At 48.1% G+C, this 24887-nt stretch overlaps 2 protein-coding genes across 6 annotated transcripts in view; both read left to right on the forward strand.

Annotated features, from left to right (window-relative positions):
• NONO (non-POU domain containing, octamer-binding) overlaps positions 1-11296 on the forward strand; it is a 15422-nt gene extending 4126 nt beyond the window's left edge. For 2 of the 5 annotated variants that reach the window (XM_009287624.2, XM_009287620.2), the window contains exons 3-10: positions 283-584; positions 2761-2856; positions 3921-4117; positions 4397-4481; positions 5635-5737; positions 7121-7163; positions 7808-7917; positions 10248-10779. In XM_009287624.2, coding sequence (XP_009285899.1) covers positions 283-584; positions 2761-2856; positions 3921-4117; positions 4397-4481; positions 5635-5737; positions 7121-7163; positions 7808-7917; positions 10248-10385 — 1074 coding nt within the window. In that variant the 3' untranslated portion in view covers positions 10386-10779. Of the gene's footprint in view, positions 1-282; positions 585-2760; positions 2857-3920; positions 4118-4396; positions 4482-5634; positions 5738-7120; positions 7164-7807; positions 7918-8515; positions 8647-10247 lie in introns of those variants that run through there. The other 3 variants (XM_009287621.2, XM_009287625.2, XM_019474215.1) reach the window with 3 other exon arrangements.
• Positions 11297-17269: 5973 nt separating this feature from the next.
• ITGB1BP2 (integrin subunit beta 1 binding protein 2) lies at positions 17270-24246 on the forward strand. Its single transcript, XM_009287626.2, has 11 exons — positions 17270-17459; positions 17689-17738; positions 17836-17892; positions 18485-18633; positions 18776-18888; positions 19152-19210; positions 20153-20223; positions 20470-20572; positions 21904-22023; positions 22470-22532; positions 23841-24246. The coding sequence occupies exons 1-11, from the start codon at positions 17396-17398 to the stop codon at positions 24084-24086; spliced, it is 1095 nt and encodes a 364-aa protein (XP_009285901.1). The 5' UTR covers positions 17270-17395; the 3' UTR covers positions 24087-24246.
• Positions 24247-24887: the final 641 nt, after the last annotated feature.

A 24887-nucleotide genomic window follows, 5' to 3' on the forward strand; every position in this document is an offset into this window, starting at 1 on the left:
GGTGTAGATGTTTTTTTTTATAATTCCCCCCCCCCCCCCCCCCCCAAACTCTGTACATGCCTATTCAGCTAGAGTCATTGATAATAGAGAATAGCTATGGTTTGTTAGGACACTTTTTACCATGCTATGGGAGGATTATTTGTTCCTCTCTGTGAAGTACTTGTTTAGGGGAAATAGGCTTGTGACTGTGTTGTGACTGCGACTGGCTGATTCTGTTGTGACTGCGACTGGCTGATTCTGTATTGCATTGAGAGTTTTAATGATAACTTTTTTTATCTTCAGGAAACTCGCACTCTGGCAGAGATTGCAAAGGTGGAACTAGACAACATGCCTCTACGTGGGAAGCAGCTAAGAGTGCGTTTTGCATGCCACAGCGCATCGTTGACAGTCAGGAACCTGCCTCAGTTTGTGTCCAATGAGCTCCTGGAGGAAGCCTTCTCAGTGTTTGGCCAGGTGGAAAGGGCTGTGGTTATTGTGGATGACAGAGGACGATCCTCTGGGAAAGGCATTGTGGAGTTCTCAGGGAAGCCTGCTGCTAGGAAAGCCCTGGATAGATGTAGTGATGGGTCTTTCCTGCTAACTACGTAAGTGTGGAGGGTGAGAAGTGCTATACTGGCTTGTGTGCAGGTTGATGGGTGGCATTGGCTTGTGAGCAATGTTTTTTAACACCAGAGCGGGACAGATGAGATATGGGGCAGGAGGTGGTAGGTGATTTGCCCAGGGAGAACTTTACTTAGCTTTGTTCCAACAAGAGTGAGCCTGTGCTGAAACTCAGGCCTGAAAACTTTCTTCTGGGAAGCTGCTAGTGGGGTAAGTGCATAAAGCTTCCCGATAAGCTCTTTCTCGATAAAGCCTTCTTAGGGCAATTAAAGCAGCCTTTAAGAAGCAGGAGCTATTTTAGAGACCATCCATGTCATTTGTTGGAAACGAAGCTCAAGTGTGTTAATTGTGTACTCTGGGTCGCTTCAGAGGCAAGTCTTGGGATGGGACTCCACTCAGCCAGCATGCACTGCTGGGGTGGAATGCTGATCCGCCACTGTGGGCATGGGATCTGTCGGAGAAGCTGGTCATATAGATTGGATTGTTTGGAGTTTTCACCATAACAAACTGTTCTCCTTGTGCTTGAATATCATAAGGCAATAAAGCATGTTCTTGCATAATTATGTGAACTTGCTCAAGTAAGTGACTAATTCTAGATGCATTCCACAGAGCATGGCTTGTTGCTCTAACTATTAAGAGGGAGCCATTTTTGATCTCTTGGAAATAAAAGTTACTGGATATTTTGTATGTACACACCTAGAATTTGTGAATAGAATACTTCCTGAAATTGGGGCTATATTGCTAATTTCTAAAGTAATTATATAAGCTTTGTGCTTCTCACTTCTCTTCTTTTTCTTGGAGGCCTACATATGGCACAGCTGTACACAAGCACATTCAGTTCCAAAAAGCAGGTGTTTTGTTGGGGTTTTTTTAGTATCTGTTTTTCTCCCTGAGACTCTTCGGGGATAACCAGCATAGTGTGTAGTGCTCTGCAGGAGGATTGCTGTTAGGGAGCTTTTGCTGATTCAGAAGTCTATATCCTGAAAGAACCATGAAAAAGAAATGTAAAAGTGATCATGCAAAACTAATCACTACCAGTGTATAACTGAGAGCTCCTGAGGGTAACATTCAATCTTTTTGTAGCTATCAGTGTATTAGATTCTGATATCTAGGACAGCAAACCAATATGTTGCTTATTTCTAGTTATGGTTTGGTTTTGATTAAATTTGTTCTGGTTTGTCCTAGTTCACGACAGTAACAGCTAGATAAACTGGTTGGAATTGGTTCACATTGGAAAATAAGACTATTAATAATGGAATATGTAACATTGAAGTGAAAAGCTACATTGTGGATCTTCAGCTGAGGAGAGAGATTTTAGCCTCTTATATCCTGCCTTCCTGCTGGAGTCTGGGCACCGCTTGCCACTTGGCATAGCATGATCTTTTCTCTTCCATTTCCCCAGCTCTGGCAAATGGGGTTGAGAAGCTAACGAGAAGCTGTGGTGCTGCTTTGTGCTGAGGATGAGCAGTGTCAGAGCTAATTCAGAGACTGGGGACACTTCTGTTAAATACTTTCTTCTGCACACAGAAACCAGGAGGACAGAAGCACACATGTGCAGTGTCTATGTTGTGAAGTGCACCAGTGGATTTCTTGGGGGGGAAATTCAGACAGGGCCCAACAGGCACTTACAGAGCACTGCTGTTTGGCAATAATGGCACGTGATGGTCTCACCAGGAGAGTATGACTGAATGGTACAGCCAGCAACCTCCAGTGAGGATCACTGTAGTTACTCTTTGCTTTAGGCAGCTATAAAAAGGTACACAAGGACTTGTGCAGCCCATGGTTGGCCATGTAGCAAGGGAGGAAAGGGAGAAAAACCAGACTCTAGGGACTACAAGACTTCATGCTGAGTAGATCCTACTGGAGGATGTCAGATTCCAGTTAAGCTGTTAATTTGAACCATTAACTGCAAGAATTTAGTACAATTTTTGTTTGGATTCAACAAGGATTCTGATTAACAGTTCAGCTCCTATTCTAGAAAGAAAGAAAGTGTTCAAAGCGATTTCTGGTTTTACTTTGGTTGAGATCCCCAACTGCTCTGAATTTCTTTGAGCAGTGCTAAAAGCATTATTTTATAAGTTCAGACACAGTACACATGCTTTCCTACACTGCAAGCTCATTCTTGAATTTTCTTGAAAGCACCTCATCTTTTCTTTACAGATTCCCTCGGCCTGTCACTGTGGAGCCCATGGATCAGTATGATGATGAAGAGGGACTACCAGAGAAACTAGTCATCAAAAACCAGCAATATCACAAGTACGTGCCTGCCATGCGACAGGAGATGAGACTACCTGTGGACTAGGACATTGACTAGTGCCTCAGTCTTAGGAGGGTGGCTCATCAGTGCTACTAAAGGTCCTCCTTTTTTCTGTAAATGTGACCTGACTTTGGAAAGAGAATTGCATACACTGTTCTCTTGCCATGGTTAGCTGAAAGAAAACGGTGGTTTTGGATCCACACTGCTGGATATGACTGGCAGCCTCCACATATTTTTCATAAGTCCATTTCAGTTGTTGGAATAAAAGTGTTGATTTGAGATAACGTGAGATCCCCTTGCTCAGATGAGAAGCTGAAGCAAAGACATAAGTTACTTGCTCTGAGTATTATGGAAAGTCTGTAGAGGAACAGATTTGAACCCACAGTGAAAATTTAAGGAATCATGTGAATAGCATTAGGAGATTGTAGAGCTATCCAGGTATAAGGCCATGATCTTTGAAGGCTTCCCAGTGTAAGTAGGTATCATGTGATCTGAGCAGTGGGAATTAGTAAACCATGTGAGCTCATGAATTTTTTCAAGTAAGGAAGATGAGAGCTTCGGGAGATGGGAGGCTGCATTAGGAATAGTCATATACTCCAGGTGCAGGGGCTGCAGAGATTAGTGAAATAAACACACACATTTGGGCAGTGTTTGTTTCTGGAATGGATCTGTCTATAAGATGTGCAGCAGGAGCAAAGGCTGTTTCTTTCAAGAGTATTTCTAAATGTCTTTACCCAGAATCTTTTGGTGTCTTACGAAAGCAGTGTCATTGTTTGTTATGGAGGAGGGCAGGACATAGCTTCCATGTAGAACTAATTCTGCAGGAGGATTCTGCCTAAGTTTCTCCTTTCAGTAAGATGTTTCCTGAGGAGCAGACAAACTGGTATCTCAGGCATAGCTATTTGTGAGAAAGTAGAAGACAAAGTAGTTCCTTATTTGTTGCACTAAGAAATGCATTTCTAACTGTTAAAAGGATCTGCCATTGCAATTAACACACAAATGTATTTTTCTTGGTTCCTCCTTGCTCTATTGAAGCATTCACTAGCTATTCCTTGTTTGACAGGGAGCGTGAGCAGCCTCCTCGATTTGCACAGCCTGGCAGCTTTGAGTATGAATATGCCATGCGTTGGAAGGCTCTAATAGAAATGGAGAAGCAGCAGCAAGAACAAGTAGACCGCAACATCAAGGAAGCTCGAGAGAAGCTGGAAATGGAAATGGAAGCAGCTCGCCATGAGCACCAAGTTATGCTCATGCGGCAAGGTAACCAATCAAAGATAAATACAGTATCAGAACATGGCCCTGCAAAATCCAGGGGTGGGTAGCTCAGTAGGCTGGCTAGAGCCCACTGAAGGTGAGCCATGGTGTAGCTGCTTGACTTGTAACCAAGCATGGTAGCAGCAAATGAATGGAGAGATGTTACTGTATTGCTGGAGGCTCTGTTACCTTATTCTCTTGCGTGTTAAGGTTCTAGTTCAGGAATTGATGAGAGGTGGCATGGGAGATGAGTTTGATTGGGTTTTTTACTGTCGTCTTTTACAGATTTAATGAGACGCCAGGAAGAGCTGAGGAGAATGGAAGAATTGCATAACCAAGAAGTACAAAAACGTAAACAGTTGGAACTCAGGTAAGGGGGCAGGTGATGAAATGCTGTGAATCCATAATATTACGGAATGAAACACTTCTTCAGTGCACCTAATTGTTCAGTGTGGCAATTTAATTACTACCTCAAGTGTGGCTGTTATGTTGGGCCTTTTTGTTCATAGGGAGAGTCTACAGTTGGCTTAAGATGGAAGAGTTAGGAGTTTCTTCCACTGATAACTATTTGGTTTTTTACAGTTCTGTGTCTCAGTTTAGCTCCTTGACTGAGGCAGATAATCATAATTTGTGCAGTGATTCGGTGGCTTCAGTGCTGCAGGTTGGGAAACCCCATTCTAGCATCTATCTTTTTGTTTGAGGGGTAACTTAGTCTCAGAGATTTCTCTCTCCATTCCAGCTCTTCCTTGTCTCAGGGTCATTTTGAGAAGCTCCGGGAAGATCTCCAGACTACTTCTGTAATAGAAGGGGCTTGAGAACTGTCTGGCTTGTATGCATTATATTGCATGTAGTCAGCATGTATTTGGGAGCTGCTGCGTGCATAGAATCATAGAATCATTTAGGTTGGAGAAGACCTTTAAGATCATTGAGTCCAACCGTTAACCTAACACTGCCAAGTCCACCACTAAACCATGGCCCTAAGTGCCATCTCTACATGCCTTAAGTACCTCCAGGGATGGTGACTCAACCACTTCTCTGTGTTTCAATGCTTGACAACCCTTTCAGTGAAGAAATATTTTGTAATATCCAATCTAAACTTCCCCTGGCACAACTTGAGGCCATTTCCTCTCGTCCTATCACTTGCTACTTGGGGAAAAAGGACCAAGACCCACCTCACTACAACCTCCTTTCAGGTAGTTGTAGAGAGTGATAAGGTCTCCCCTCAACCTCCTTTTCTCCAGACTAAACAACCCCAGTTCCCTCAGCCGCTCCTCATGAGACACACACATGGGTGTGTTCATGTTGGGTTTTATAACGAACTCCTTAAAATTGAAAGTGTTGGAAATGTCTTGGTGCGCATACATGTTTCTGTTTTCATCATGAGGTACCTAATATTTTACAGCCTCAGCAAAATAATGTTCTTAAAGTTGTAGGTTTCCAAAGACGCCTTAGGCAGCACTGCAACACTGTGATGCAAATGGTTGGTGTATGTTGTGCTGAGCATCCTTGGACCTTTTTTGCAGGCAAGAGGAAGAACGCAGGCGCCGTGAGGAGGAAATGAGAAGGCAGCAAGAAGAGATGATGAGACGCCAGCAGGAAGGCTTTAAAGGGAATTTTGCTGATGCGGTATGAGTGCTTCTACTTTCCCATCACATCTGGGCACTGACATTAGATTTTTGCCCTTCCACAGCATGAGGCTTTCTGTGAATGCTTAACTTGTTGGTTGAGGGACTCTACATGTTTAGTGCATTCTGTCCTAAATTGACTCCCTGCAGTCTTAATACAGTTTAGTCTGGAAAATATAAATACCACAGTTACTGTCCCTCTGCTGTTCATGTATGACCCTCACTGGCTGTCTTGCTGTTCAGAAGAATATATGCTAACTAATTTTATTCTAACAGTAACAAAGATGTAGTGTCCTGAATTATTGCTGCAGAACCCTTTTATGGTCATATGCTTGGCTATATCCCTAGCCTGCAGTCTGTCTTAGTTATGCTTAGATTAAATGATCCCAACTTGAGGCACTGCTGCAGGCATGATAATTGCTTGTACTTACAAGTCAGTTGGTCAAGTATTTTCTTATAATGTGAAATGTGTGGTAACCTGCCATTTAATAGCAGTATCTCTAGTTCTATAAAGAACTGTCTTACAATTAATTTCCAGTCCCAGCAACTTTCTATTGTGGAGGCAGCTGTAGTGCTCTTGAGGTGGTATAATGGCATCGATGCAACTGGGTGGCAAGTCTTTATATATCCTAGTGAAAAATTGGCCTCTAAGCAAAATAGCTAAATATATGTCAAACCAAAAGGGCCAAAAGCATGTGACTGACCTAAATGTGTGAATATTACCCTGCATAGCAGAACTCCTGATTTCTCTAAATTACAGTGCCTTCATATGATAAATAGTGGTACTGAGACTACAGATGAAGTGAAATCTGTTCTTCAGTTCCCGCTGTGGAAAAACTAGTACCCTCACTGAAGTGAGGAGGTGCTCCTAGCTTTGCAGTGAGAGAGATCTGTGGCATGTCCGCTATGCTCAGTTAATAAAGGAAATTGAACTCGCTAACTGGTATTTTAATGCAAGTGACCCAGTGCTGCATCTTTATGTAAGCTTGCATTCCTTTCAACAGGAAAAGCTTCTTAGCTATGCTGAGGAAGTAGCAAAACTAATTCTATCTAATGTGTTACTGCTGCTCAGCAGATCTTTGCATCCAGATATCAGGTATCTCTTTATGCTGCTGTTTAGTAAAATCTGCACACGCAGCTTTCCTGCTGGATGTTTTACCATGATTGTGAAAAAGTGTCTTTCAGAATGAGGTATTTTAAATAAGACCTGTTTGTTCAGCAGTTAATCATGTGAAGGTAGCTCAGATCTTCTGTTGAAATTTACACTGGGCATGACTTTTCTACACAATTTTCAATAGTAAAACCCAGAACCCATTGAATTTGTATAATTATATTTTTTAAAAGCCTGAATTTTTGTAATTTGAAAAGAGTGTCTCTTTTCCAGAGGGAGCCACCAGACATGCGAATGGGACAGATGGGTATGGGAGGTAAGAGTATTCTGTGGCCATCTTTGTTCCTATGCATGTTCCTTTTCTTCTTTACAAAATCTGTACATTTTTTCAGTAGTCTTGTTTTATTGGCTTCTTCCTTAGAAACTCAGTCATAGTCATATTCTCCCAGTTCAGTGACAGAAAGTGTTCATGTGACAGGAAACATAACAAAATTTGGGTATGAGGCAGTACTGTACATTTGTGAAAGACTTAGTTCAGTAAGCAAAAGACTCGAAGTTGTTATCGGACCCATAGTGTGCTTCCGAAGTTTGTACTGATACAGAAACTGGTATGACATGTAGTGCTAGACCTTGAGCCCAGGAAATAACCTTGATTATTTCAATATTTTGACTACATGATTTCGAGTTTCAGGCCACATGTACAAGAGCAAGTGAAAAGACGATGGGGGCTTAGTGGTTAATGAAGGTGGTGAGTGTTGGAGCCTGCTATAGTTTCATATAATACTGGAATGCAAGATCAGTTTGTCTTGACCTAATAGTGCAAAGCTAGTTAATAGACTAGGACTCTGTCCCTGAATATAACACTGCAGGGAGCTTACACGGTGTTTTGTGGCTCTGGAGTGATGAGTAAGACCTCAGTCACTGTGTCTGCCAGGACTATTCTTCAGTTTTCTTTTCCAGGTACCATTGGCATGAACAATAGAGGAGCTATGGGTGGTACCAATGTCCCAGCTGCTGCACCTCCTGCGACTGGTCCTGGAGCTATGATACCTGATGGAGCCATGGGAATGGTAATGTATCTCCATCCGCTTTTTGTGCACACCTTTTAAATGCAGATTATGTTGTTTCCATTGTTAAGCACTATGCTGCTAAAGTTGAAGCTTGTTTGTCTACCTAGACCTGTTGCTTAACTCCTGCTGAAATCTTTAGAAGTTATTCTTGCCTTGATACTAGTTGGTAATTTTCAGGAGATTTAGCCAAGTCTATAACTACTTACTTTACTTCCAAGATAGCTAGTGCTAAAATGTTTGTTAGAAAGATCTTAGCAATAATGTATGGTTATTTTTTAAATGGCATAATGGGAAGCACTTTGTTGAATGAGAGTGTTTTGAGAGTAGATTCTTGCAGGCATAAAGCCAAGCTTTCAGGAATGTCCTGTCCATCACCAGTTTTAAAAACAGTTATCTCCTATGCTAATAGGTTAAAATGACTATGCTAAAATGAGGTCAGCTAATTTGCTTAGGAGGTAAAGAGCAAAGATCAGTGGGGGTTATGCTTATTTATTTGCCTTTTTTAATTTTTATATTTAATTTAGTTTTAAACTTTACTGCAGAGCTTTACAATAGACCATGGCTTCTGTGGCATCTGTCATTCCTCTCTGTCATACAGACGATCGATCCTCTCACAGTGTCAGCACTTCCGGTCAGCAGCAGAAACAGCAGCAGTCATAGTCAAGTTTGTCCTGAAAGTTCATCTTCCTTTAGCAGTTTATATCAATTGGTCTAATAAACAATTTTCCTGCAAGCCTTCCTACTTAGACTTCTTGATCTATCATGACTGCTACATCACGGAATTTTTTTTTTTTTGTCATAAAGAACAGTTTTATTTGGCTATAAGATTTTGTACCTAAGTGGTAGGGACAGTGGAGTGGCTGAGGTTAAGGGAATGCGTACTACACAAGGAAATTAAGGGGGAAGATGAAGAGAGGAATGGAAAAGGGAGATGAGTTCAGATCAATATGATGAAATAATACCATTTAGACCAAAAAGCAATAAGCTGTTTCCCTAATGGCCAGAAATATGTATAGTCTTTTTGGAAACTATTTATCCTGGCCATGTGCTTGGTTTGAGGAGTTACTGGGCCCATGTATTCCAGCTTTTTATTCTTGTAGGGAGCAGTTACTTCGCATGTTTGCTCCAGCTGCTTGGAGTGATTGCAGTGTTCTTCCCTGTGATGTGTCCTACAGGATAAGTTCATGATTACTCAGAATTTTTCATCTGTAGGGAAGGGAAAAAGGTAGGAGTGCTGTGTTACTGCTAGTGCCTCCCCTGCACTGCCAGCGAAGTGAGCATTCAAAGTCCCTGGGACCTCCCCATTGACAATTTTACTGAAGTTTGGGAAGTTTGGGTCTGTGTTCTGTAGAACCAGGCAATACCATGGAGTCATCTACAGTACTAATACCAATTATGATGTGCGTATATGTATCACTGCTGTAAACCTGTGGACAACGAATAAATGGAACGCAGGAGCCTCGTGTAAAGCAGCTCTGCTCTATGTAGTCCCTTCCCCTTGGACTGGGGCTAAGTAAGAGGCAGTGGTTGTCTCCAGTACCTTCCCCAAAGGAAGTACCATGTCCACCATCAGGACATTCAAGCAGTGGAGCAGGTTGCCCAGAGAGGTTGTGCAGTCTTCATCCTTGGATGTTTTCAAGACCCGACTGGATAAAGCCGTGACTAACCTAGTCTGACCTCATAGCCAACTCCGCCTTGAGCAGGAGGTTGGACTAGAGACCTCCTGAGGTACCTTCCAACCGGAATTATCATTTGATCGTCTTCTCCCTGCTGGAAGGAAGAGGCTGTGCAATAGCGCTAACCCAGCTGGGAGAGGGGAGAGCCAAAGGAATGGAAATAACAGGATATGATCAGGGCACAAGACTAGTTTTGCAGACTTATTTTGGAATTGGAGTGTTGTGTACACCTGGATTGTGATAGTGCTGTAGTATCAGTATGCTGATCCTAATTTGTATTTTGTTTATTATTATTAATATTAATATATTAATATTGTTTATTAGTTTGAGTGAAGGAATATGGTGGAAGTGTGAAGTTCTCCTTTCCCAGCCTGCATTACTCACATGCTCCACAGCAGGGCACTAGTCTGTGAGATGGTGCAAACTGTATTCTGGTATGCTTGACTACAAGTTACGTGGGGAAAGAGACTTGGTCCTGCAATGGTCCTGTCAGTGCAGTTTTGGGGATATTTTTGGTGGGGTGAAGGTTTGTAGCAAGGTCAGCTGGAATTGTGGAATCCTGGTAGAATTTTAATCAACTCAAATGGCTTTTAACTGCCCTTTGTTGTTCCTTGTTCTTCTTCCTGCCTCTTCTTCATTTGTCCTCATCACAAGACTCCACCACCACCTGCAGATCGCTTTGGCCAGGGCGGTGCAATGGAAGGCCTTGGAACGATGGGAGGGAACCCACCTGCCTTCAACAGAGGAAATCCAGGGGGTGATTTTGGCCCTAACAAGCGTCGCAGATACTAAGAGGATTAACCTACCCCCTGCACACGCCCCAAAGAGGAAAGGAATCTTGGCAGGCCACGCAGGGTTCAACTCGGGGGGGGGGGGGGGGGAAATTAAAAAAATATAATTAGAGCCTGGTTTGGTAAAGCCACTCTAGGACAAGGGGAGTGCAGTCTGACTGGTAAAGGTTTTAGAAAATTTCATGTGGTGCATTCCTATAATTTCAATGTGAAACATGGATTCTGGGAGGCTGCCATGGTTGTTCAGTAACGGTAAAATCTGGCAAGGACCGTAATGCCTTCACCATTCCAGGTTTCCTATTTGCAGCCGGAGTCCTGAGACTAAACTAGATAAAATTGCAGTATGTCTTGACATTTTTTTAGCGTAGTGTACCTTGCTTAAGAGCACAGGGAAGTCTCTGGAGAACTAGGGCAGCATCTGGGTACTTTGCAGCTCCCATGGTTCTGTAAATTTATATAGCTCCAAATGATCTGTCATGTAGTGAATTGGGGAGATTCTATGTTCATTTCTTTCTTTCTTTTTTTTTTTTTTCTCCTCCTAACTTGTAGCTATTCTTTTTATCTGGATCGTCTGTTTCTTTAAAGTAGTTGACCGTCATGTGCAGCCTGAATGGCTGGGAGGCTCTTGTTTGGATGGATTTTTTTGATAACGTGTTGTATCACTGTTTATTTTTACTGGTAGTAAAGTACAATCTATTGGACAAAGATACTGTATCTCATGCTGAAGATTTAACTGAAACAAATGTTTGTATAATCTTAACCTTGCCTGTCTTTTGTGTAGAAGTACTACAAGATTTTTCATTTAGTGTAAACTGTTTGAACACAAGCTGTAATTGTCCCACTAACAAGTTTGAGTTTGTCTGAGGAATGTTCCAGGAATGCATTATTAAAGTGGATTTTAAGCCTTTTTTATCTGGTGTGTTCTCTCCTCTGTTTTTTGAATAAAATGTGTACATATGGATTGAAGTAAATCAAGCTTCAGATTATGGCACAAAAGTTGTTCTTGCATAGCTCTATAAAGAGAGTGTTCAACCCCTGAGTATTTTCTAACAGTTCTCCTTGTCACAGAACGAGTTTTATTTGTGTGTTGGAATGAGACCTTCAACTTCAGCATTTCAGAATACAATAAGAGAGCTCCTGATGCACCTAGGATGTGTCTATGTTGTGGATGCAGAGAAGCAAGATGCAAGACTTGTTCATGTGTCAGTGGGAGTGTGGAGTTCAATTTGTCTCATCTGCATAGTACAAAGTTGTCTGTCTCTGCCCTGTGTTGCAGTTACCTCTGGCTGGGATGCAGACCTTCCTGCAGAGCTCTGAACTGGGGCAGGAAGTGGAGGACTTGTAACTGTCAGTGGCAACAGTAACGCTTTATCTTGTGTGGGGAATCATGAGGGAATCTGTAGTGACAGGAGCCTTCTGTGAGTTATGTTCTTGCACCGAAGCTTTTGAGATGGGAGGGGGGAGCAGAGGGGGAAGCTTAGAAATTTAGGTGGGAGAGGGAGGGAGAAAGAGTTACAGCCTGTGAGCAAAAGGAGCTGCCTTACAGACTTGTGAAATAATAGGGAAGATGGAAACATTTTCAGATGCCTAATGTTACCAAGGCAATAACCTTAAAAAAATCAGTTTGGTCCTGTAGGTACTCTGTAAGTAGGGAAAGATGAAATAATCACTCCGGAGGTTTTATTGGTTTACCCCTGTCATTTGATGGCTTATAATTAGCCTGGAATAGGATGATTGATGATAAGCTGTATTGAAGAGAGACTGCAGCCGATGCACTTGTTTCTTTTGCTTGCTTTGTTTTGTTTTCTACATTTGAAAGCATCAGCACTAGTAGCTGGCTTGCTGAGGTGATACGGTATTTAATGGTGATTATCAGGGGGATTGTGACTTACCTGTAGGTACAGTATGGTGTTTGGTGATGTTTTTCACCTGGCACATTTGCTATAGGATAGCTAAATATTGCAAAATCTCAAATAAGTTGGTGAGAATGCTGATTAGCTTTTCTGTTGCCCTGCGGAGAGGATGCATCTGTTCTTGTGGCTTGTGTCTGGAACATGGCTGGCAGACATTTGCTAATGCCATGGGTGTTTGGTAAGTACATCATTTAATTCCAAAGTGTGAAATATTAGAAGAAACTGTGAAGTTGCACCCAGGTGTCTGTATTGTCTCTCATTCTCCTGCCCATTGTTCAACTGGCTTGCTTGTTAGTGAGCAGTCAAAAGAGAAGTTGCTGCCTTAAGGAAACAGCAGAACTCAAATGTTCAACAGTACTCTGCTGCTGCCTCAATCCTATTCAAGTAAGATGAGGATCGGTCTGGTTACTGCCTTTCCCTGGGAGAAAAGGTATATAGTAACAGGGTGTGTAAAATCATGGGGAAGGAGGGATTTAGCACTGCTCAAAGTCCATCTAACAAGACCGGTATGAGGTGAAAATTGAAGATCCAGTGACAGCAAAGGAAGAAAACTGAAACTACACTGGTGTGAATGCTAGAGGTAACTATTCTCATTTGCTTTAAAGGAGGAGACTGAAAACCTGTCACTTGAGGTTCTAGTAAGGAAATTGTAAAGCAAACCATTACTAAGGTTTTCAGAGGCATGCAGCAGGAGGAAATGGCACTAGGGACTGCTTGTAGTGCAGAACCATTTAAGGCTGGGCACAGGAGCAAGCAAGGCTGCCTCACTTCGCTTCCAGATGCTGGAGACTGCTGAAGCACTTTGGGTTTTGCTGGTGGTGCTTGCACTGCTTGGATAAGGTAGCAAATGCAGCTCCAGGGGCTGGACTCTGGCACAAGGACTGTTGTGATGTGCTGTGGTTTAGCCAGTGTGCAGAAGGGAATGCTTTTCTCTGCATGCTTTTCCAGATTGCTGGCTATTATGTAGTTGCAGACTGATGAAGTATTTTGACTATCATGAAGAGACACCCTTGCCTTTTGCTGTCATACCTGATCAGCTTGTTTAAAATGCACTTATGCAGTATCAGTTCATATCAGACCAAGGACTGATGAGCAGTCTTGTTCGTATGACTTTGCTCTTAGCTTTAAACCCCTGCCATTTGTGGGCTTCAGAAGTTACAATTTGTGCTTTATGCAGCTTCCCCTTAAACAACAGTGACTGCATTTGCAAGAATCGAAGATAAATCTGAAAAATCCAACTGATACCTGGATAATTTTGTCACATCAAAGCAGTAGACAAACATTTCCTCTTTTTTTCTGGCACAGTGCATCTCACTAGAAGCTGTCATTTATCATAGAAAGCTACAAGTGTGGAATATGCTAAACTTCTCCAGTGAGCTACCTTTGGGAGCTGAAAGAAGGAAGATGTGACTTCCTGTGGCCTTGCTGAAAGGAGCCATTATTCTCTCTTCTGTCTTGGTCATGGCTTGGGTACCTGCTTGTCTACTTGGTGAGTCACCCGAGTGCCAGAGGTAGCCAAAAGGAGAGGAAGAAAGCAGGGAGCACAGCCAGGCACAACACTGCCTTTGGGACACTTTACCTCACTACAGCCTGGCCACTCTGCTCTACCTGAGTTCATAGTGACCAAAGCTTTAAGGCAACAGGACCCTCCAAAGGAAAACCTGTAAAACCCCACACTCCCTGCCAGCTCAGGCTATTTTGTGCAGCAGGTTTTTATTATGGATGCCAGCTAATGACAAGAAAACTGAGTCTTAGGAGTAGACTGAACTCTTCTTTTTGGTTCCTGTTTCCTTTCTTTACTGGTTCCTGTTGAGGACCAAAGTGCACTTTTTGATGAGGAATATTGCATGCATTTTCAGAACGAGCACTGGAGTAAATGGGCTCCTTTAGCAGCTCAGCTCTGAGGAGACAAAATTATGTCTAGGAGTAAGACACTGCCTGAACTACAGGGAGAAAACCCCCATCAGCTGGGCAGCTGATTCCAGTTTGAAGGTGTAACTGTTCAGTGAGAACAGAGTGTTGGGGCAATAGCCCTGTAATAACCCAAGCTGCGGAAGGGTGGTGTTCTTGAATGGAGAGATTAAGATTGCCCACATCCCCATTTCTGATTGTTTTCTGGTCTTTTTCAAACCTGTTCTCTGAGCTGTTGAGTACAATCAGTGCAGACCTCTTGGACAACAGCCAGTACGTAACCCCTGAGCAGTGCTGTCAGAAGAAGAATGGCCGGGCAGAGCTTCTGCTGTAGAATTGCTCAGCACATATTTTTACAGGGAAGATTTATTTCCCAGATAACCAAAACATGAATCCTGTCTACTAGGTTTGTGTAGCATACATAGCAGTAATATGTATGTCAGGAATTTTCCTTCTCCTAACCAGCCTTTTGCATGGAGGAACTACTGCATGCTTTAGAAATGCACTCCCTTCCTGCTACCCTGGGCTCCACAAAGCATCCTGAACGACCGAAGGGTCATGGGTGAGCTGGGTTTCTCTACCTGGAGGCATCCAGCATGTTCTCCTCAGGACTCTGGGGGGCTGTTTTACACTGACCCTGATAGTTCAAGGGCAAGCACATTAAGTTGGGTTTGAGAATCATTTGGTCCTTTTTTTCTACTTCCTTTTTTTCTGTTACATATCAAATTAAGTGCACATAAAACAAACAGGCTTTATTTTTAATTCTCAGCTGGCCCGTTCCTTGCAAGCTTGTTTCAAAGGTGTTGGTCATGACTGTCCCTGCTCAGCCGGCTCACACGGTGACTTCTGCTTTACTTGGAGCTCTGCCCTGGAGGGGCGCCGGACTCGGCAATGCAGCCCTGTGGCTCAAATGCAACTGCCAGAAGCCACAGCTTCAAACTAGGCGCTGCATGATGGATGTGCAGTCCAGCATGCTCTCTGCCATCACCTGAACCTCATCTCCTCTTTTTTCCTCATTTTTAAAGCACCAGCTCTAGCAGGGCCTTGACTGGCAGTTGACTGAGCAGTTCCCCTGGAGCTCATCTCTGTTTCATGGTGGATGTCTCGTGTCTGTCTCCCAGGCTGCACCCCCTCACCTTGTCCTCCCTGGGGAGCCTCCCCTTGGGCCAGGACCTGTGGACACCCCAATTTACCGTATGTCACTGTGCTATGTTCCCAGTAGGTTCTGTCTTTCAAGCCACCTCGTTCCCTGCAGACATTTGCAGCAGAGGAACAAGGGCAGAGCAGTGCTGTTGCATGCTCTTGGCTGCCTGCTGCTGCTCCTCGGGTGCTGAGGGGGCTCTGCTCAGTCACAGCCTTCCCCCAGCTACCTGCTGGTCCCTCTGCAACGAGCCTCAGTGTGCGGGTCAGCCACAGCATCCTCTTGGTGTTTCCTCTAAGGCATGCGAGGTAACCCGAGCTCCAGATTCTCACTGGCACAGGGATGGTGACAGCTGCAGCCCTGCTGACCACTAGTGGAAAGGACAAGGAGATCTGAAACCCTATAGCTCTGCTCAGCCCCCAGGGCTGCAAATTCCTCTGTCACAGGGCTCTGCCCAGCTTCCTGGGTCCCAAGTGATTCCTCCCACCTGAGCAGAGGGTCTGGATGCCAGCAGCATTTTTTTATCCACCTTTGGGCCATTGGGTCATTTATTGTGTCTTGAGGCACTCCAGTCCTTCGAGGGAGGTATCAGCTTGAAGCTATATGGCTCATGCTGGTGTGATGGTTCCCCAGTGCCCTCATGTTTCCCTCCCAGTTTTTGGGTTGGATGTGGGTTTATACGCAGGTTACCCAGGAATAAGGAGGCCTGATGGTGATACGTGTCCTTCCCTCCAGCAGGACCATCTTCCTTGCTAACGAGATGACAAGGAAAAGCCCGATGTTGCTGCTGGATGGGGTGTCTCAAGGTGGAGATGGCAGAACTGAGCTGGAGGTGGAGCAGCAGAGCAGTATGAAATGAGTCTGGAGTCATCTCCCTGGTGAGCTCCAGAATTTCGGCAAGGGTTCATCCCAACTCCGGACTTTGGAGATCCCCTTGGGGTGGCAGCAGATCCTGCAGGCTGTTGTAGGGGGATTAACTAGGTTAAACAAACATCGTGGGACAGGGATGGGATTACATAGCCATGGCAGACCTTGTGGGTTTTCCTCCCAAGCAGACTCCCTGGGCAGCTGCTGCCTGCAGGCCCTGCCCTTTGCGCTGTCTGATAGTGCCAAGGGCTTATGTCGAACCCGATTCCTGAGCAGAAACGCTTTCCAGATGCTGTGTGCTCTAGCAGGTCAGGGCAGCAACCAGGAAACAGCTGTCTCTGCAAACAGAAACAACAAAAAGAAAATAATATTTGTTTTAGATGCTTGTAGGAACTAAATAAAATCTTTGATGTCAAGAGGGTTTCCTGTTTGTAGAGGAAAACCCTTGGGTCTCAGAATGGGAGCAGGGAGTCTGAGCAAACCCCTCCTGGGTACGGGGGGCCCATGTAACTTTTTGCGCTCTTCTGTGATGACAACAATGTTCCAGGGGACAGATTTCATCCCTGAGTTTTACGAGACCCTGCATCTAAGGATGTCTTGGCCACACGCACTGCTTTGGTCCGCTGGTGCCTCTGTCTAGCAGATGGTTGTGCCTTTTGGGGCTGTGGGAGATCAGCACAGGTTTTGCCTTGGGACTCTGGGAAGTCCCTTCCCTTCTTTTGCAGGAAACTTTCAGCTGCTTCTATAAATGCTAAAGAAACTGAGAGCAGTTGGTTAAGAGGAGTCACAGGTTGCCCCGACCTGAGCGTGAGCAGGTGGTGCCGATGCCTCCATGCCAGACACTGGCAGGATGGCAGGCACTGGGAGGTCCTCTGTCCACCCCAGGTGCAGAGCCACCCCGCAGTGCCCGTTCCCTCTGCCGGACATAAGGGCAGGACAGAAATGCCTCTCAAGATAACATGGGCGCCAGGTCCCGTCAGCTGCTGAGCTGCTATGTCCATCTTTAGCCTGCTCTCCAGTTACCAGCCACCTCCTCCGGCTGCCTCCAAAGATAGGCAAAGCCACCTCCTGGTGCCTGGGCTGGAAACTGCGGGGAAGCAGAGGGGGGATCACCGGCAGGGATGAAATTGATAGGATTTTTGTGGAAGGAGTGAAGGAAGCTGCGAGTACGCCTGAGCTATGGCGTCACTGTGCTACAACAAGGGCTGCGGGCAGAGGTTTGATCCTGAGCAGAACGCCAAGGGTAAGTGGGCTTGTCTGCCTTGCATCGGGGTGAGCAGAAATGCGTGCTGCTTTTCTGGTCTGTGGCCTCGGCTGCCATGCTGCGGCCTGAGCTGCCAAGCAGGGCTGAGCTGAGCCCAGCACAGGCAGCCCACATGGCAGGATCTGGCTCAGGAGCTGCCGGGCTTCATGAGTGGCTCATGGGCAGGATTGTTCCTCCTGAAAGGTTCTGCCTGATTTTCCCTTTTCAGATTCCTGCCTGTATCACCCAGGCATCCCCATCTTCCATGATGCCCTGAAGGTGAGTAGGGCAGGAGCCGGGGCTGCAGCTGAGGGAGGGACCTTGTGCCTGGCAGGATTGCCCACACCTGACCAGTTTGTCATCTCCTGGTGCCTAGGGCTGGTCTTGTTGCAAGAAACGCACAACAGACTTCTCTGAGTTCCTCTCCATAAAGGTAAGTGACCTGCCAGCCCAAATGCACCTGCTGCTCCTCTGTCCTCTCCTCCTTGCCCCTGCCCTGCCCTGTCCTGTTCCCATCCCACGCCAAGGCTGCCCCCTTCGCCCTGAAATCCTGGCTAGGGATTTCTTATCTGCTTCCAAGGAGCCTGCAAGCAAGGGTGCTGCTCCCGAAGTGCGGGGCAGGTGCTCCCAGAGAAGGGTGCTGGAAGGGGCTGGGATCCCCCACCAGGATCCTGTGGGATGAACACAAATGTCCCAAGTGCCAGCACACCTGTGAATGTCTGAGCAGTCCTGGGGGGGTGGAAGGAGGCAGCAGAGGCCCGGGGACGTGGGGGACACTCTTGCTGCCCTTCAGCTGACAGGCTGGGGTGCAGCAGAGCTGAGACCTGTCTGCCATGGTCCCTGTGAGGCTGCCACACCATCTTGTCCCCGGAAATCCCTGCAGACACAGCCACTGCCCTGGTGCAGGGTCAGAGCCCATCATTGCAGGACATAGAGCCACCAGAGCACAGAAACTCACAGGGTTTGGGAGCAGCTGCCAGGTTAGGGAGGGCAAAGCGCGCATCAGGCTTGCCTCTGCTGCTCAGGGATGCACAAAGGGGTTTCACAGCAAGGAGAAGCCCCCTGAGCCTTTCAGCCAAGAGAAGACCTCAGACAAGCTGAAGGCCAAACCAGTGGAGGAGCTCATCATCCAAGGACCAAAATCAGCTGAGAAGATGCAGCGGGAAAGACCAAGGTGAGATGGGCTCAGCTAACAGTGTTGCCCTGCTGTGCCACTTCTTTTGCACGGGTCCTGCCCTTCTGCTTCCTCAGGAGAGGCGATGACACTTACATTGAAAAAAAAAAAACACTCGGCCTTTGCTGCTGCTGTTTCCCAGCTCTGATGAGCCAAGACAACTGCTGCCAATTAAAGTATCCAGGTCTCTGGAGCAGGCACTGGAGAAACTGAACCTGTCCTCCAAGGATGAGGCACCTGAAGGCAGTTGTGCAGGTAGTGATGAGCTGATAGATGGCAGCGGGGTTGCATGTGGCAAGTTCACTGTGGAGTTTTGCATGGCAGGTTCAGTGCAGGATGGCGGGTGCTGCATGCTCAGCCACCTGCAAACGCACAGAGCTGCATCTCGGAGGCGCGTTGCAATGGGCTGTGCTCAGGGGCCATGCGTGCTAAGCTGGGGAGCTGGCAGTGAGGCTGCATGGTTTGGGGGCAGGCACAGGTGGCGCGTGCCCCGGGGTGAAGCTGTGTTGCTCTTGCAGGGGAGGCAGCTGCCCAGGTGAGACCTGGCACCACCTGCAAGAACTCAGCCTGCAAGGCGGTGAGTACCCAGCAGGGTCCCATCTTTGCACGGTCTGCACTGCATGGCTGGGAGCATCACAGGTCTGGTGTGGGGACACGTCTCCCAGCTGCCACCAGGTGTGGGGCAGAGTGCCGGGTGGGTGGAAGGTGGCAGTGCCCATTGGTTCTGTATGCTCATCCCATCCCTGGAGTGGCTGCCTCTGTCACCTCCCAGCCACGTTCCTGCAAGAAGCTTCTAGATTCCTGGATTGGTGGTACAGTGGTATTTCACTGCACCTAATTGCTTGCAATGAAATATAGCACATATTCAGGATATGAGCATATAGGTAAAATGCATGTGGAATAATTCCCACCTGCATTTAATTAATGCAGCACAGCCCACTTTCTGTCTTGCCTCACGACCGCCTTGTGTAGGACTGTCTGCCTGCCTTGAGGTGTACGCCGGAGGGTCCAAGCTACGGGAGGGCTGGCATGCTTGGAAAGCAGCAGAGAGGGGAGTGAGCAGGGAGCAAAAGGCGGGAGGTGGATGGGGACATGAGACTGACATGCTCTGGGAAGGAGGGGAAGGGACAGGATGGACGAACGGCCCCTTGCACCTCAGAGCGAGTTTCTGTGGTGTCCAAACTTGCCCACTGTCCCAGTGCTGCCCAGCTGGGACCAGGCTGTGTTTGGGAGAGGGCATATGGAAGGGCTGCTGCCAGCATCATGGGGATGACAGTGGGGTCCCAGCAAGGCCAGGGTGGCTGCCCTGCCGGCAGGGAGCAGGGACCAATTCCGGGCTGCTGGCTGGGCATAGTCCAAGAGTAAGTCCTTACAGATGCTGGACCCAGTGAAAGGGTGATGTTGGGCATCATGCTGTGCCTTATGCAGGGATGGGCACCGATGGGCGGACGCCTAGCTGTGCCATGCCATGCCGTGCCAGAGGCACAGCCAAAACTTTCCTCTGCTTCTCACTCCACAGATCTACCAGGGCCTGGAGAGCAACACAGAGGTTTGTACTTTCCATCCTGGCGTTCCTGTCTTCCATGAGGGGTAAGAAACAACCCTTTACGGGGGAGCAAATTGACCCTGCTGAGGGCTGAAAGTGCCGCATCACAAGGTTGTGTGGCCTCAAGCAAGCATGGCTGGTGCAATCATGGGTGACACCCCCCTGGGTGACACGTGGGCAGGGGGAGCTGCTGGTTCCGAGCCCCTCTCCCCCACCACCCTGAAGTCAGCTGTGGTCCCCTCTCCTGCTCCCGTGGGTGCTCCCTGCTCAGGTCATCCTGCCTTCCCCAGGATGAAGTACTGGAGCTGCTGCGGAGTCAAAACGACAGACTTCAGCGCCTTCCTGGAGCAGCCAGGCTGCAGCAGCGGGCGGCACTGCTGGACGGGGAAGGGGGTAAGATCTCAGCGGGGGTGACTCGTGTGAGCAAAGTGCTGTTACTGGCACCCGAGGAGTGCTCCTTCCCTTGCTCTGCATTCACATGGGTTTCTGCATTTAATTCTCTTAATTTTCATAATTGCCAACAGACGACTGCGCAGGGTTTGAATGCCTAATCTTCACTCATTTGCTGTTTAAAATGCTGCTCCTGCATTCACAAAACATGTCAGCTCTCACACACAACAGGCAATAGGAAGCTGAACAAGGCAGGAGCTGGCCCCGAGCACACCGTAGCCAGCACTGCAGGCTGCCGCACAGGGACAAGCAGCTGAGCATTTGAAAAGCCCTGAAAAAACCCCCCAAAAGTTTTGACAGATGACTTCAGATGACTGAATTTGGTTTTAATGAAGCTTTCCCTCTGCAACTGCTTCCCAGGAGGGACCTCATTTACATAGCGACATGGTGTTGTGGCAGGGCAATGGGGAGAAGATCCCAATTCCCAATATTGTGTATGTGTGTATAAGTTTCCACAGGAAAGTTCTTGGCTGGAAACAGGCTTGAGCTGGGAAAGCTGCACCAAAGTGGCCCAGGATACCCCTGAAAGTGCAATGTGTTCCTCTGAGTCAGCATTGCTCTGAGCAACCCTCTCTGAGCCCAGTCTGTTCTTTGTCCTGGAGCAGAAAATATATAGTGGATGTAAAGGAGGCTGCAGTGAATGAACTGTGATGTTGTAATGCAGGTGCTTTGTGCTAATTGTCACCTGAGTTTGGGGCTGGGATTCCTTCTGGGGTGTTTCTTTAGCTGGCAACGCTGAGGGCTGCAGGGGGTCTATCTCCTGGTGATGCTCAGAAATGCCTGGTGGGGCCAAAACTGCCTGTGGCATGGATGAGGTGGGGGTCCTGTGGGAGAAAGGTGAGACGTGGCCAGTTGGGGCTCATCTGTCTCCCAAATTTAGATCATGGTGGCATGATCTATGTCCAGCAACAGCCCCTGCACTGCCCTCCAGACTGAGTACAGCACCTGTGAGCTTGGGCACAGCAGAGTGGCTCTGGAACAAGAAGGGGATGTCTCTGGTCTTAACACGACCTTCTAGGGCAACCCCAAGCACAGCACAGATGCCCCATGTTGCATGGAACAGCTTGGCAGGGGTGGCCCACCTTCGCATGAACCATCTCCCCTCAAAAACCTGCACAAAAGGCAGGGTTTGATCTTGCTTAGCTGATGCCGACCTCAGCTGGCGCTCTTGCAAAGGAGACGTGCAAAGGAGCATCCTCCGGCACAGACATCCTCTCTGTTTGGGGTGTGCTTGAGCTAGATGCCAAGCCACGATGGGTTCCTCTCCCCGGCAGGACAAGAAGGCAGTGTCGTGCCGGCACGACTGGCACCAAACCAGCAGCCAGGTGGTGGTGACGGTCTATGCCAAGAACCCCCTGCCCACCCTCAGCAGCGTGAAAGCCAACCGCACTGTGGTGAGTGGGGCCGGCAGAGCTGGGCTGGGGATGCGTGCTTTCATGGCACCTGATTTTGATGAGCCAGGGACCAGCCTGGCGCTCTTTGATGGCCTGTTTGGTCTGTTGCTGCAGCCGGGGTTGGCACTGCCAACCTGCCGTTCCCGATCTGAGAGCCCAGTGGCTTTGCTGCTGCAGCAGCATCTGCCTGGCCACTCTGCCTCAGTGGCTTTCAGCCTCAGTGGGTGGCTTTGCTGGCCTTGAATCCCTCAACTGGTGGCAGAGGTGAACCCAGCATGCTCTGAAGGGGGTGAAATGCTTCCAGGTGCAGAGGGGATCACCAGACCATTACACCGGAGCCAGGATGTGGAATGTGTTACGGTGCTGGAAGGCAGCTGCACTGTCCGGGGGAAGAGCTCTGGCAGTGCTGTGCTACCCACTCAGATAATTTTCTGTTGATCTTTCAGCTTGAGGTTCATGTCATCTTTGAAGGGAATAAGATTTTCCAGGCAGAACTGGATCTCTGGGGGGTAAGATCCTGTTTACTTTGATTTCGCTATTCCAGTAGTCTGCATGGAGCTGGGCTGCAATTCTGTGGGGCAGCCTGTGCTCTGGGAGAGCATTTGCAGCCCCAAACACAGGCTCCCAGTAAGGAAAATTACTCTCTGTGTAGTCAGGATTCTCAGACTTTTGAAAAAGCAGCAAAATGGTTGTTGCTGCAATTTCTGCACAGTCCTTCCTGTGCATGGAGCATGAGGCAGACTTTGACTGTATTATTGCATGCAAATGCTGTGGGCCCTGGGACACCACCTCTTCCCCAGCCGGCACATCTGTGGAACAAACAACCATTTTGTAGTCCCTCCCTTGGTGTGATTCATTGCCAGCTCTCGAAGCCTTGTGGAGAACACGGGTCCACCACGGCTGTCACAGCAGAGAGGACCCATTTATCTCCAGAGCTCCAGTTTTCTATAGCAGCAAAGGCTGATGGGGAAATCAGGTTTTTCTCTATTGATCCCATAGTGGTAGCATCCCCTGGAGCTACGCCAGGACTGTGCCTGGGCTCGGTGCCCGTCTGACTGCTCTGCACTACCTGAGGCACCCTGGCACTCTTTTAAATGCTGCTACAGCGCTGGCTTGCTCTTGTTGGGATGGTCTGCAAACCAGGTCACCCAGGTACTGGCATTTATTGCCATCTCTGCTAGGAAATGCCTTAGGGGTTGTGAGGAGGGCTGTTTCAGAGGCTGCCAGTGTCTGCACCAATCGATCCTGGACTAAGAGCAGAGCTGGACGTTGCTGGGTTTTGGTGTTCTGGGTTTGGTCCCAGACAACCCCAAAGGGTCTTTGGCCCAGAAGGTCCCTGTCTCCCCCTGCAATCCTGCTGTGCCTGCGGGGACTCGCTCTCTGATTTCTCTGCTGCTTGCTGGCTGGGGAGTGAGACTCAGGAATTTGCATGCGCATTTCTTGCCTTTATTTCTGGTGCGTGCTGCCTGCGGATGCAGGCAGCAGAGTGTGCTGCCGGGTGTGGGTGTGCCTGTGCCTCAGTGCAGCTCACTGCCGTGGGGAGAGGGCTGTACCACAGCCATGCATGTGGCTGCGGCTAGCTGAGCTCTCCTGAGCTCTGTACCAGCACTGCGGTGCTGCTTAGACATAACACTGTGAAGCTCAGCTAGAGTCCAGGTTTCATCCTGCTCTGTCTCCTGGCACATGAGGAGAGGAGATCTCTCCTCTCTTCTCCTCTGGCAGGGCTCTGCCAGTGAGGGGAAGGATGAGCACATGCTGCCTGCCCTCCCCTGCCCTTTCTCTCTGCAGGTGCTCACTGCACCTTTCCCTCTCTCTAGGTCATCGAAATAGAGAAGAGCTTTGTGAGCATGGTCCCTACCAAGGTGGAGATCACGCTTTGCAAAGCCAGCCCTGGCTCCTGGACCAGGCTGGAGTTCCCCCAAAGCACGTCACACTCCTGTGGCGAGCAAAAGAAGGAGGCTATCGATGCAGAGCAGCCAGGGGCAGCACAGGGGGCGGACTCGGATGACAGCTTGAGCTGGTCGGAGGAGGAAGACGAGGAGCTGGGAACACCAAGCAACTGACAGTCAAGTGCTTCAGCAGCTGAGCAGTGCCAGCTCCTGAGCTGCCGGGGACCTTGGCACCAGCTCCAGAGGAGCAGACCCAGCCCAGCCCCGTGTGCAGGCTGCAGCACACCCTCTCCCCCGGTCAGAAGGGGCAAGTAATAAAAACCCAGAGCAAAGGTTATACTCTGAAATTCCTGATAGGTGCTTAAGAAACATCAGTGGGCTGAACCCTGCCATCTGTCTCTCCCTCTCCTGTGCCTGGCTGGGGCAAGACAATGGGAGGAGCCCCCTTGTCTGTACCTCAGGCAGCCTGTGCCTGTGCCAGGTCTCCTTGGGGCCAGGGTGCTCATAGCCTGGCATTCTGCCTGACCCTGGCATTTCTGGGGGGTGCAGAGCCCCAGGGCAGCAGAGTGAGCTGAGCTTAACCTCCCCATACCACCACCTCATTCCCCCCGTGGCAGGGAAGGGGAGCTGGGTCCGGGAGGTGTTAGGAGGGAGATGGTGACTGCAGGCACAAGGGAAATGTCATCGCTCCCTGCAGCTCCAGCGGGGACTTGACGTCCTCCTCTGCAAAGACCTTTATAGGTGTGAAACTGCCTGGGTGCGAGAGGTCAATACTGGCCAACCGACTGGGAAACAAGGAGGCCGCGGATGCAGGGGATCCCCGAGGGGGTTTCGCTGTGTAACACCTCCCAAGGCTGGGAAGGGGGACGGAGGGCGACGTACACCATTTGCCGACTGTACTAAAACATTCAGGTATTAAAACCCGACAGCAGGAGCGGGCAGGGCCTGCACACCGCCCTCCGCCCCGCCCCGGGC

The sequence above is a fragment of the Aptenodytes forsteri genome, unplaced genomic scaffold (assembly GCF_000699145.1).
Source record: "Aptenodytes forsteri isolate BGI_AS27 unplaced genomic scaffold, ASM69914v1 Scaffold265, whole genome shotgun sequence".
NCBI classification, from domain to species: domain Eukaryota; kingdom Metazoa; phylum Chordata; class Aves; order Sphenisciformes; family Spheniscidae; genus Aptenodytes; species Aptenodytes forsteri.